The 12276-nt window shown below is 40.7% G+C and overlaps 1 protein-coding gene and 1 long non-coding RNA gene across 6 annotated transcripts in view; one reads left to right on the plus strand and one right to left on the minus strand.

The window, feature by feature from the left end:
• LOC125911217 (uncharacterized) overlaps positions 1-2124 on the minus strand; it is a 3473-nt gene extending 1349 nt beyond the window's left edge. Inside the window, exons 1-2 of the long non-coding RNA XR_007454289.1 lie at positions 2022-2124; positions 1359-1550 (exon numbers count right to left, since the gene is read on the minus strand). This is a non-coding gene — a long non-coding RNA (uncharacterized LOC125911217). The remainder of the gene's footprint in view (positions 1-1358; positions 1551-2021) is intronic.
• Positions 2125-2199: 75 nt separating this feature from the next.
• The window catches only part of PECR (peroxisomal trans-2-enoyl-CoA reductase), a 37833-nt gene continuing 27756 nt past the window's right edge, over positions 2200-12276 (plus strand). For 4 of the 5 annotated variants that reach the window (XM_049614941.1, XM_049614942.1, XM_049614940.1 and 1 more), the window contains exons 1-3: positions 2200-2398; positions 6301-6434; positions 7143-7308. In XM_049614941.1, the coding sequence (XP_049470898.1) occupies positions 2275-2398; positions 6301-6434; positions 7143-7308 (424 nt within the window). In that variant the 5' untranslated portion in view covers positions 2200-2274. The remainder of the gene's footprint in view (positions 2399-6300; positions 6435-7142; positions 7309-12276) is intronic. The other variant, XM_049614944.1, reaches the window with a different exon arrangement.

The following is a 12276-nucleotide window of genomic DNA, read 5'->3' on the forward strand; positions in this document are numbered from 1 at the left end:
GGGGGGGGGGGGGGGGGGGGGGGGGGGGGGGGAACAGGGGTGGAAAGATGCATGAGCATCTCAGAAGATGAAGGGAGTCAATAGCCAATGCTAATAGGGTATGACAGAGGGGGAGTGTGGAAGGATCATGGCCCTGGAGATGCCTTTTTCCCTAGGACAAAGGGGGCAGTGATGCAGAGCACAGGGCAGCATTCGATTTGGCCAAAGGAATGTCAGTGGAGGCTGGCATAGATGCCCACAGAGGAGATGGCTCACACAGGAGCCAGAATTAAAATCTGGAAGCAAAGAGCCTCCAAGAGGCAGCTGTTTCTGTACTTCCAGGCCTTTTGGGGTTAATCAGACTTTCAAACCCTCAGTGAAGTGAGAGGCAGCGGCAAAGAGCACAGGCCCTTTACAGAGGCCTCATTTTAACAGAGGATCTCTCAAAAGAGACCCCACATCTCTCGTAATCACTGATTCTCTTTGGACTGTGAAAATAGAGCTTTCTGACTGTTCAGACTGCAACTTCCTTGCACCCAAGGAATGGCTCCTTGTCATCCTCAAGAGGCAAAACTGGCTTAAAGCTAGTGCAGTCACCTTCTCACTGGAGGACTGCAGAATCCCTCAATTCCCCGCCCCCAGCCCAACTGCCGAGCAAAGGTGCAGCACAGTCAGGCACACACTGACCCACCTGGGCAGCCAGAGCTCCGTGAATCCACAGGTCCAAACCATGTCTCAAACCACATTAAATTATATCTTTGATAAAATTATCTTTAAAAGAAATTTAAGGTGCTCTTTGCTCCCAAGAAAGAAAGCATGGAATTTTCTGGAATAGGAAAGCCCTCAGAATTGACTCACTGTTTCTCTTCCTGTTTAAGAAAAATACTTTGTCACTGGAATCAAATCACTATCTAGCAAATGGGAGGATAAAGAGATTTCTTCCCTTCTTTAATGAGTGTAGATTGGAAGCTGTCATCTGCAAAGACAGATGGGCAAGTATTTCTTAAAGGAGGTCAGAGAAGGGCAGGGGGATGGAGGGCCAGAGAGGAAATGATATCTGATTCCACTTTCAACAAACCCCATTTCTAATTAGCTTTGTGAATAACCAGCTGATGGGTGGGCCCAACAAAAGAATGATGGCATTTGTTTGCTTTTACAACATCTCAATACCTTGCAGGGGAAAATACAGTACTCTGACTGCAGACTTAGAAATAGCATGTTGCCTGGATTGTGAAGACCACAGCACCACACACATCCCCTAGATCTGCCAAATTCTTAGGCCACGTCTCACTAGGCCAGTCCAGGTATAAGCTCACTCTGGTGGGTTGACAGCATGAAGCTAGACGATACGGAGAAGGATCTGAATAATAATAACTCACCGTTACTGGGTATCAAACCGCCGGTAAGAAATTTCCCCCATCCTCAGGATGCTCGCTTCCCTAAGGAATGAACTGGAGGATAGGATCTCACACACACATCTTGCAGGCAGCACGCAGACTCATCAATTTATGCTGCCCGGCTGAAATGGATTAGATCTCAAACCTGGTAAATGTTGCCTCTTCTGTTCATTGCTGGGCGGGGAAAGGGAGACGAGTTGGAGGTGGGTTCTAGTTTATTTTTTAAAATCATTTAGTATCTTGGTTCTGTGGATTACTGCAACGGCACCCTTCACTCCCTCCCCCCACCCCCTCCTCGGGGTCTCTTCCAAAGGGTGAAAGGATCTGGAGGCCAGATTTCTTCCCCCGCGGCTAATCCTGCCTCTTTCCTTCCCAGCAGAGGTCCACAGCCACTGGAGCCAGAGCATCCATGGACGTCGGAGGCAGGCGGGCGCAGCAGGGCTCCCGAGCTGCAGCCTCTCTTTCCCCAGATGCCCTGGAGATTTCATCTTAATTAACCACGAGAGCTATAGCACTGAGGATTGAATTTTTCGTGAGAGAGCACACGCCCGCTTTTTGTCTGCTTCCCTTCCTCCGGTCCCCACAATGGCATCGAAATAAAAAAAAAAAAGAAAGAAATAAAAAGCAACGAACACGCAGTCTCACCTACACGTGCCGGGGACAAAGTCTGGCGGAGGACCCAGACGGAGTCAGGAAGCCGCCTCCCGGGAGCAGCCATCCGCTGGGAGGCTGGGGACCTGCCTCGGCGTGCGGGCGGGGCCACGGGGCGGGGCCACGGGGCGGGGCCACGGGGGCGGGGCCACGGGGGCGGGGCCAGGGCTGACAAGTGACTAAAGGCCCCGCTTACCTCCCAGGCTGAGGGACCTTAGTGCTCCTGGGACTCGGACGCGCCGTGGAGATGGGCGTTTCCACAAGGGGCAAGAGCTGCTTGGCGGCCGGCTTGCTGAAGGACCAATTGGCCATCGTCACCGGCGGGGCCACGGGTATCGGAAAGGCCATCACCACCGAGCTCCTGAACCTGGGTACGTGAGCAAGCCCCTGGGCCAGACAACGCAGAGATACCCTGGCATAACCTGGGGTCGGGGTGCCTGGAGCTCTTAGGCACCGCTCGGAGACCTGGACTTGCTAAGCAAAGAAGCTGGAGACGTGGGTGAACTTGAAACCAGAGCGGGGGCGGGGGAGGGGAAGAAGAGAGTCCTTCCTAAGAAACTGTGGGGAAACGTTGAGTAATGAAACCGTTGTTTGTAAGCTAAAGGGAACAGTTAGAATCAAAGATACATTGCCCGAAGTGGGGAATAAGGACACCTTTGGGAACATGCTATGGAAGTATTTGTAGATGTGTGCTTAAAATTAATCCATCTTATGTATTACCTAATGAAGAAACACGGGAAAACTTCATTTCACTTCACTTAATTGTTAAAGGTCTTAACACCCAAGAGACTCCCATCATATATAATCTGCACACAGTTGTTATAATATTTACCCGAACTTGGGGAAAGGGAGGATTTTGTAAGCACATAAACAAGTAAAGAAACCACAAAGGGGAAAATGGACAAGTTTACTTATATCAAGATGTAAATCCTCATTGAATAAAAAAACCATGTAAATAAAGTTTAAAGGCATATGAAAAGAATATGCCAAATTTTTATTTCAAATTTTTATTTTCCCTTCTGGGAATAGAGCCTACCTGGTAACAAGCTAAAAGGAAACAAGAGTTCTCCTAACAGTATAATTGATGCTGTGCTGAAAGTTACACATCCATTTTGATAAATTTAATTCTGTTTAAAAGTCTTGTTTTACCAGGAACCCATGGTGAATCTTTTCAGTGTTTGCTTTGTAAAGCTTTCAGAATGCCCATCAGAATTTCCAAAAGTTGTCTCTATTGGAGATTACTAAATTACAACGTGAACTTGAAAAATAGTTTTCTTTAAGTGCCTTCTTTAGATATGCAGAAGCTCGCTCGTCCCATATAAGTAAAATAATTGTGGTCACGTGGAGACCCTTCTTACTGTTTACCTTTATAAACTCCATTTATTCCACATGTGTATATTGAATGTGGACTTTGTGCTAGTGTAACGATTATGGTAGCAACAGGTCCCTATCCTCTGGGGGTGACAGCCAGCGTGTGGGGGAGACTCTTAAGAACAGGTCATTCCAATGTAACATGGGCTTAAATACTGTGTTAGGGTGAGGACAGGGGTATAGTAGCATGTAGAAGGGACTACCAGCCTCGGCTTGGTGAGGGAGAGAGAGGAGAGTTATCAATATAGTTGTAATTATCAGTATAGTTTAATTAAAATCTACTGTGTACCTCTGAGAAGTCCAGAGTTGGCAAGGCTTCTTGCTCTATGTGCTCTGAGGCTGCCTTGGCCAGTATTTCTGATACATTTATATATTTGTCTATGAAAAAAGGGAAGCAGTCTCTTCAGGAGGAGCTAAGACATCAGGCGACAGTGAACACTAAGGTTCATTTTCACTCAGTAAGGTGAATAGACATTCCAGTATGTCATAGCTTAGAATTTGTACTTCAGGAAAACACTGATGGCAGTGTCAGTATGCCCCTGGACGACTATTCCTCTTATAACTCCCTTTCCATTCATTCTAATTTCACTTCCAGTGTTACCAATTTTTATTTCTTTGTTGTATTTTCATCTTTTTGGACCAGCCCTCTTTGAATCATAGGCTTATCACTGGGAGACCCGGACACAACACGACTGTATTTCTTTGCTGTCTGTGTGTGAATTGAAGAAAGCATGCATGGTGCCCAATCATGGCCAGACATTGAAAGAAGTGACATGATTAGTCACTGATCATGATGTGCATCTGTTATTCAATGGTGATTTGTGGACGGAACAGCTTGTATTTTATACAATTACTCACCATTAATATGTCATGGTAACTGAAGTTTGAACCATGTTGCTGAGGGATTTATGTTGTTCAACTACGCTTACACAATTGAAATTCGTGCGTGTTAGAGCTGAGCAAAGGAAGGACTGCCTGTGCTGCTATTTCACCTTTTTTGGCTATCACACTGTTGTTCCCACACATTTATTTTTACATAGGTTATAAATCCTACAGTGCATTGTTACCATTTTTACTTTAAACAATCTCCACCTTTTAAAGAGATTTGAATAGGGGTGCCTAGGTGGCTGAGTCAGTTAAGCGTCTGGCTCTTGATTTCAGCTCAGGTCATGAGCTCACGATTCATGGGATCCAAGCCCTTCATCGGGCCCTGCACTTACAGTGCAAAGCCTGCTTGGGATACTCTCTCTCTCTGCCCCATCAAAATAAATAAATAAACATTAAAAAAATTAAAAAAAAAGTAAAGAGACTTGAATAGAAAGAAGAAAAGTCTTTGTATTTACTCACATAATTGGTGTTTCTGGTAATTTAGATTTCCATCTGTATCATTGTCCTTCCATCTGAAAGACTTCCTTTACTCTTTTAAGTAATACATGTCTGCTTTAATGCAGCTGTAACATGCTTCCAGCTGTTATATGTGTGAACAGCTCTTCATGTTGTCATCATTTCTGAAAACTGTTTTCACTGGGTCAAGATTTCTGGGTTCCCAAATGCCCACCGTCTGCCCCTCCCCAGTACTTTCGAGCCATTTCCACTGTCTTCTGGCTTGCAATATTTCTGAAAAAGAAGTCTTCTATCTTCCTTGTCTTTTTGTTCTGTTCTTTTTCTCTGACTGCTTTTAATATTTTTCTCTTTATCACGAATTTGTTTAATTTTGTTGTCAGTGCCATTTCTGGTTCTGTTTTTATTAATTGACTTTTCTCCTCGTTATGGGTTCTATTTATCTGCTTCTTTGCATGACTGGTAAAATTTTTGCTGGATGACAGACATTTGAATTTTACCTTGTTCAGTGCTGGCTATTTGTATATTCTTGAGTTTTGTTTTAAGATGCACCTAAGTTACTTGGAAACAGTTTGATATCTTAGGAGAGGCTTGTTGTATGTTAAGTGTTGACCTGAATGGCCTTTAACCTAGGGCTAATTTTGCTTCACTACTGAGGCCATACCCTTCTGCGTATTTTTCCCATTGGCCCTTGAAAGGTTTTGCCTGGTGGGAACACTATTCTCAGTGCTGTGTGAATGTCAGGGTCTGTTGTTTCTGCTCCTTTGGGATGGTTCTTTCCCCAGCCTCAGATAGTTTTTTTCACTCAATGCACTGTTCAGTGCTCAGCTGAATATTTGAGGGAACTCTGCAGATCTCTGGAGTTATTGCTCTGTGACTTATCTTCTCTCTCTGCCCTATGTAACCTAGTTTTGGCCTCTGGGACTCCCATCTTCGTCTCTTCCTGGGCTCTGAATGGTTTCCTCCTCCTCCCTGTGCTGCACCTTGGACACTGTCTCCAGGCGGTAAGCTGGAATGATCATAGGACTCACAGTGTTTGTTTCCACTCTCCGAGATTGCTGCGTCATGGTACCCATGTCCTGTGCCTGAAAACCATTGCTGTATATACTTTGTCTAGTTCTTCAGTTGTTTCTGTCTGGAGGGTAAACTTGGTTATTGATGCTCCGTCATAACCAGAAGCAGAAGTCCCTACTCATCTTTTTTTTTTTTTTTTAAATCTTCTTTTATGGGAACACGTGAAATGTTTCCTAAACATTAGTATTTTTTTTTTTTTAATTTAGACAATCAATGGGGCACTTGAGTGGGTCAGTCGGTTAAGTGTCTGACTTCACCTCATGTCATGATCTCATGGTTCGTGGGTTCGAGCCCCGCGTCGGGCTCTGTGCTGACAGCTCAGAGCCTGGAGCCTGCTTCTGATTCTGGGTCTCCCTCTCTCTCTGCTCCTCCCCCACTCGTGCTCTGTCTCTCTCTCTCTCAAAAATAAATAAACATTGAAAAAAAGTTAAAAAAAATTTAGACAACCAGTGAAAGCATATTTACTTGTTCTCTGTTTTCTTTTCAGGGTGTAATGTGGTCATTGCATCTCGTAACTTTGATAGATTAAAATCGACTGCAGAAGAACTGAAAGTCAGCCTGCCCCACACCAACCAGGCTCAGGTCACTCCCATAAAATGCAACATTCGCAAAGAAGAGGAGGTAATACAAATATGTCTATATCATTTATTCATTTATTTTAATTTATAGTAGTGGCTTCTAAACCTGTGCTACAGATGTTCCTATGGTAACTGTCTTAGATGAGGTTAACTAAAAGCAGAGTCTATGAAAGAGATTCTTTTGCCAATGATTTACTGAGTGAATTACGTCCAGAGAAGGAGATGGAGAGAAACAAGATCAGGAAGCAAAGAAAGGATGTGGTCTCAGTGAGATTACCTTTTGTGCCCTTTGCCCTTTAAGTCATTTCTTTAAAAAAAAAATTTTTTTTTAATTTTTTAAAGTTTTGTTTATAAGTAATCGTTAATTTCTACACCCAACATCGGGCTCGACCTCACAACCCTGAGATCAAGAGTCACATGCGCTACCAACTGAGCCATCCAGGCACCCCTTTTAAGTCATTTCTTAATGTTGCCATTAACCTATTTTAGTACTATTCATTATTCTGGGTTTACAGCCTACAAATTCAGAAGTGCTTGTATTCAGGAGGCTTGTATTCAGAAGTGATCCAGGCTCTTGGCTAAATCTTGTCATTAGAATTACCAATTTAGTTTTCTGATCTGTGGGTATTATGGTACTCAGAGTTACCATTTCCTGTTACAGACTACAAGTTCTTTCCCTCTCTAGAGCAAGCTATCGGTCCAAGTAGCAAGTGAGGTTATTAACCAGCTTACTTTTAACATTTTTCTTCAGGTGAACAGTTTGATCAAATCCACCTTAGATATTTATGGTAAGATCAATTTTTTGGTCAACAATGGAGGAGGCCAGTTCATGTCTCCTGCAGAACACATCAGTGCAAAGGGATGGCATGCTGTGGTCGAAACCAACTTGACGGGCACTTTCTACATGTGCAAAGCAGGCAAGTATGATCAATAACCCAAAAAAGTCAAAGTGTCCTTATTTAAAGATTATAGAAAATCTTGAAAGAGAATTGTTAGAGGCGCAGAAACTCCATATCATCAACATTTACTGCCCTGGTTCATTCCCATACAACACAGGGATGTAAGTTGTTCCCTTTCTGGATAGTAATTTGGCAGTATTTATAATATATGGATATGCTTTGATCTTGTAATTTTATTTCTAGGAATTTGTCATGAGAAAATTATTATGGATCTGTACAAAGATATAGCTACAAAGTTGTCCCTGAAATTTAAAACAAAAACCTAAAAACCTCTCACGCTTTGTTTTAAAGAAATGAATCTGTTATAAGGGCCTGTTCATTAACTTCATTAACTTTGGACTGAAAGTCATGTGTTGGGGTGGTGATGTTCAACTCCTGAAGTTGAGTAACTCAAGGGTTTTCTTGCAAGCTTTCCAAGACATTTTTATGATAAAACCCACAGAACAAGTATAATTCCAACCAAAAGGGTCTTTACCCCAACATGGGTTAGGCTTTATCTTCTTAATATCTCTAAGTCAAAGGCTTGCAGACATTCCCAGCCTTTTTATCTAACCAGCAATATAAAGCTTTATATCAGTTGTGACTAGCTGTTCCAGTGTAGAGACCATGGAAAAAAACAGGAGCTTAAATAAGATAGTTTGTTTCACCCTCATGTAAAAAGTTCAGGTAGGTAGTTAGGGATAACATGGTAGTTCCAGAATCACTGGGGACTGTGATGTTGTGATTTGTAATGAGTGTATGTTTTGGTCTGTCTCCAGTTCCTGGTTCATAGCTCCCATTGGCCCTTGTAATTTCCTGAGCATTAAGTCTTTTGTTATAACACTTGGTCTTCTTGTCTTCAGTACCTGAAATGGCTTTAGGACTGTAAGGGTGAAATGAGTGTCTGTTATTCATAACAAGCCCTGTTCAACCACAACTGAGTATGTTAATGAGGTGACTTTGGGAAATTCCCTAAAGATGGGGTACGAGCTGGTTGGTAGAGAACCAACACTGATTTCTGGGCAGCAGAGAGGGGTTAGGGTCAAATCAGTGACTAGTGGCCAAAGATTTAATCAGTCACAACTCTGTAATGAAAAATCAAAGGATAGGGTTGGTAAATCAGAACATGTGACACCATGCCAGTCTCAAACTCCACAGAACGGAAGCTTCTTTGTTCAGGACCTTGCCCTGTGTATTTCTTCATCTGCCTGTTGGTTCATATCCCTTAATATGCTTTGTAACACATGGGTAATTTAGTGAGTGAACTAGTTTCCTGAGTTCAAGAGCAGATTAGTCAAATCCAAGGAAGAGCTCATAGGAACTTCTGATTTATAGCCAGTTGGTCTGAAGCACAGGTAAATAAGCTGTACTTGTGATTGGCGTCTGATTCTCTCAAATAGTGTGAAGAAATATTCCTGTAATACCCAGGAAAAGTGTCAGGGGAAAAACAATGATGTCAGAGTGCTAACAGAAGCAGAAAGTCTGTGTTAGGGTGATTTAAATAAACTTATTCCCCTTTCTTTTTTTTTCTTAATAAGTTTTTTAGATATTCAGTATGGCACGCAGTGCTTTATTTATTTTCATTTTCAAACTTTTTCTTGGCTATTCATGACCTTTTATTCTTTCAGATGAATTTTATATTCAGGTTTTTTTCCTCAAAAATCCTGGTGGGGAACTTGGTTGGAATTGTGTTAAATTTGTCAATAATTTGAAAATAGTTACCATGTTTAAATATTGTCCTTCCATAATGGCATGTCTTCCTTTTTTTTTTTTTTCACATTTTACAACTTTATTGAGGTAAAAATATTAAATTAACATTTAAAGTGTAATGTAATCAGCTTTGACAAATGTGTCTACCTGGGAAATTATTACCCTAAAGTAATGAATATATCATAATGGCATGTCTTTCTGTTAATAGATACTTATTTTATATTTTTTGGCAAAGATTTGTGGTTTTTGTCATATAGAACTCATATATTTTTTTTAATTAAGGTTATGCTTAGGTATTTTTGATGACTCTTGCTATTTTGAATGGGCTGTTTACCAATTATTTTTCAACTGGATTATTGTTGGTTTATAGAAGAATTATTTTTTCAAGTTGAGCTTGTAACTTTATCTAGCAATTTGTAGCTTTAACAGTTTTTTTTAAATTAGTCTTTTGGGTGTTTTAGACGTACAATCATGTTGTCTAAAAATAAATACTGTATTTCATTGAGTCAAAGATATAGTCAATTCAGAAATGCACCATTTTGTATATCACTAAGAAAGTACAAACAGTGCCATGTGTATCTTAAGAAGCCACCAACTGTAAGACATATCCCAGTTTGAAAAATGTGAAAATAGGGGCACCTAGCTGGCTCAGTCGGTAGAGCACATGACTCTTAATCTCAGGATTAGGAGTTCAAGCCCCATCTTGGGTGATGAGAGTACTTAAAAATAAAATCTAAAAAAATTAATAATGTGAAAATAATATGAAAGAATTGTCTTAGAATTTTAAAAGACTGTATTTTATATCTTCTTTTCTAGTGGCTTTACCTGCTTTTTCTGTCATACTCTATGAATTGGTCAGAACTCACTAGAAAGCATTAAGTAATAATTGGAAGTCACTCTTATTTTTGCCTGAACTTTTAATAGGAGGGTCTTGAATTGTTCTCTGGCCTTTACATTCTAAAAATTAGATTTCTGGGGCACTTGGGTGGCTCAGTCGGTTAAGTGTCCAACTTCAGTTCAGATCATGATCTTGGGGTTCCTAAATTCAAGCCCCGTGTCAGGGTCTGTGCTGACAGCTCAGAGCTTGGAGCCTGCTTCAGATTCTGTGTCACCCTCTCTCTCTCTCTCTCTGCCCTCCCCGCTTGTACTCTGCCTCTCTCTCTCTCTCACTCAAAAATAAATAAACATTTAAAAAATAAATAAATATCATTAAAAATTAGGTTTCTGTTAAAGCTAGTCTTGAGGGAACATCTCTGGCGTCTTGATTTATATGAATGGACTTGATGGCTAAATATCAAATGGGGCTTCAAAAAGGTAAAATACTTAAAGAATGAAGTTAAAGGATAGAATAGAAAAGGATACGACTCGTATCTAGAAACTACAAAACGTTGCTGCCAGAAATGAAAGAAGATGAAAATAAATGGGAAAACATTTGATGTTTGTGAATTAGAAAATACAATATTGTTAAGATGGTAGTTTTTCCCAAGTTGATCTGTAGGTTCAGTGCAGTCTCTATTATTTTTGCAGAAATTGACAAACAGATCCTAAAATACACGTGGAAGTGCAAAGGACTCAGAACAGCCAGAAATAACGAAATTTTTAGAAATTTTCAAAATTTTTCGGAAATAACGGTTTTGCAACAGAGGAAAGTTGGAGGACTTCTACTTCTTGGTTTCAAGACAGTGTGGTACTAGCATAAGGCTAGATGCATAGATCATTGGGACAGATTTGACAGTCCAGAAATAAATCCTTATATTTGTGGTCAAACTGTTATATTTATGATTTTTGCCAAAGGGACCGAGGCATTTTTTTGGGGAAATGATAGTCTTTTCAACAGATGGTGCTTGGACAGTCGGATATGCACATACAAGAGAAAGACCCTTACTTCACACCATAAGTGAAAGCAAACCCAAAGTGCAAAATGGACCGTGGGCCTAAAAGCAAAAAGTAAAATTTTGTAACTTTTAGAAGCAAACAAAGGACAAAATCTTTATGACCTTGGTTTAGGCAATGAGTCCTGAGATACGCTACCCAAAATACCATGCATAAGGTGAAAAAACTGATGAGCTGGACTTAATCAGAATTACACGTGTGTGCTTCAAAAGATAACATTAAGAAAATGAAAAGATAAGCCATAAACTGGGAGAAGAGATTTCCAAATCACATATCTGATAAAGAACTTGTATCCAGAATGTAAAAAGAATTCTTAGAATTCAATGTTAAGAAAACAAACCAGTTAAAAAATGTGCAAAAGATTTAAATAGATATTTCACCAAAGAATATATATAAATGATGAACAAGTACATCAGAAGATTCTCAACACCATTAGTCATTAGGGAAATGCCAGTCAAAAGCTCAGTGAAGGGCACCTGGGCGGCTCCATTGGTTAAGTGTGTTACTTCGTCTCAGGTCATGATCTCGTGGTTTATGGGTTCCAGCCCCGCATCGTGCTGACAGCTCAGAGCCTGGTGCCTTCTTCAGATTCTGGGTCTCCCTCTCTCTCTCTCTCTCTCTCTCTCTGCTCCTCCTCCACTTTTGCTCTGTCTCTGTCTCTGTCTCTCTCTCTCTCAGAAATAAATAAAAGCATTAAAAAAAATCTCAGTGAAATATCCCTTCATACCCATTAGAATGGCTGTAATCAGAAAGTTAGACAATAACAGTGTGCAGAAACTGGAACCCTCATGTATTTCTGGTAGGAATGTAAAATGGTGGAGACACTGGAAATTAGTCTGGCAGTTTCTTAAAAAGTTAAACCTACAGTTACCATATGATATGACCCAGCACTTCCACCCAAGAGAAATAAAAACATATGTCCACATAAAGGTTTGTATTCATAATCACCTCAAAGTGGAAACAATCCAAACGTTCATCAGCTGGTGAATGGATAAATGAAATATGGCATATCCATTCAATGGAATACTATTCGGCAAGAAAAGTTAACTCTTGACACATGTTACAGCCTGGATGAAGCTCACAAACATTATTCTAAGTGAGAGAAGCCAGACACAAAAGACCACATATTGTGTGTTTTGCTTTATACGTAATATTCAGAAAAGGCAAATTTATATAAACAGAAAGTAGATGACCGTTTGCTTGGGGATGGCTTGAACTGCAGAAAGCTACCAAGGAACTTTTGGGGGGTAATGGAAATATTCTAAAATTGGATTGTGATGGTGGTTCCATGACTCTGTATATTTATTAAAAGTCTTGAAGTTGTACACGTGAAGTGGATGAATT

This window comes from Panthera uncia, assembly GCF_023721935.1.
Source record: "Panthera uncia isolate 11264 chromosome C1 unlocalized genomic scaffold, Puncia_PCG_1.0 HiC_scaffold_3, whole genome shotgun sequence".
In the NCBI taxonomy this organism is placed as follows: domain Eukaryota; kingdom Metazoa; phylum Chordata; class Mammalia; order Carnivora; family Felidae; genus Panthera; species Panthera uncia.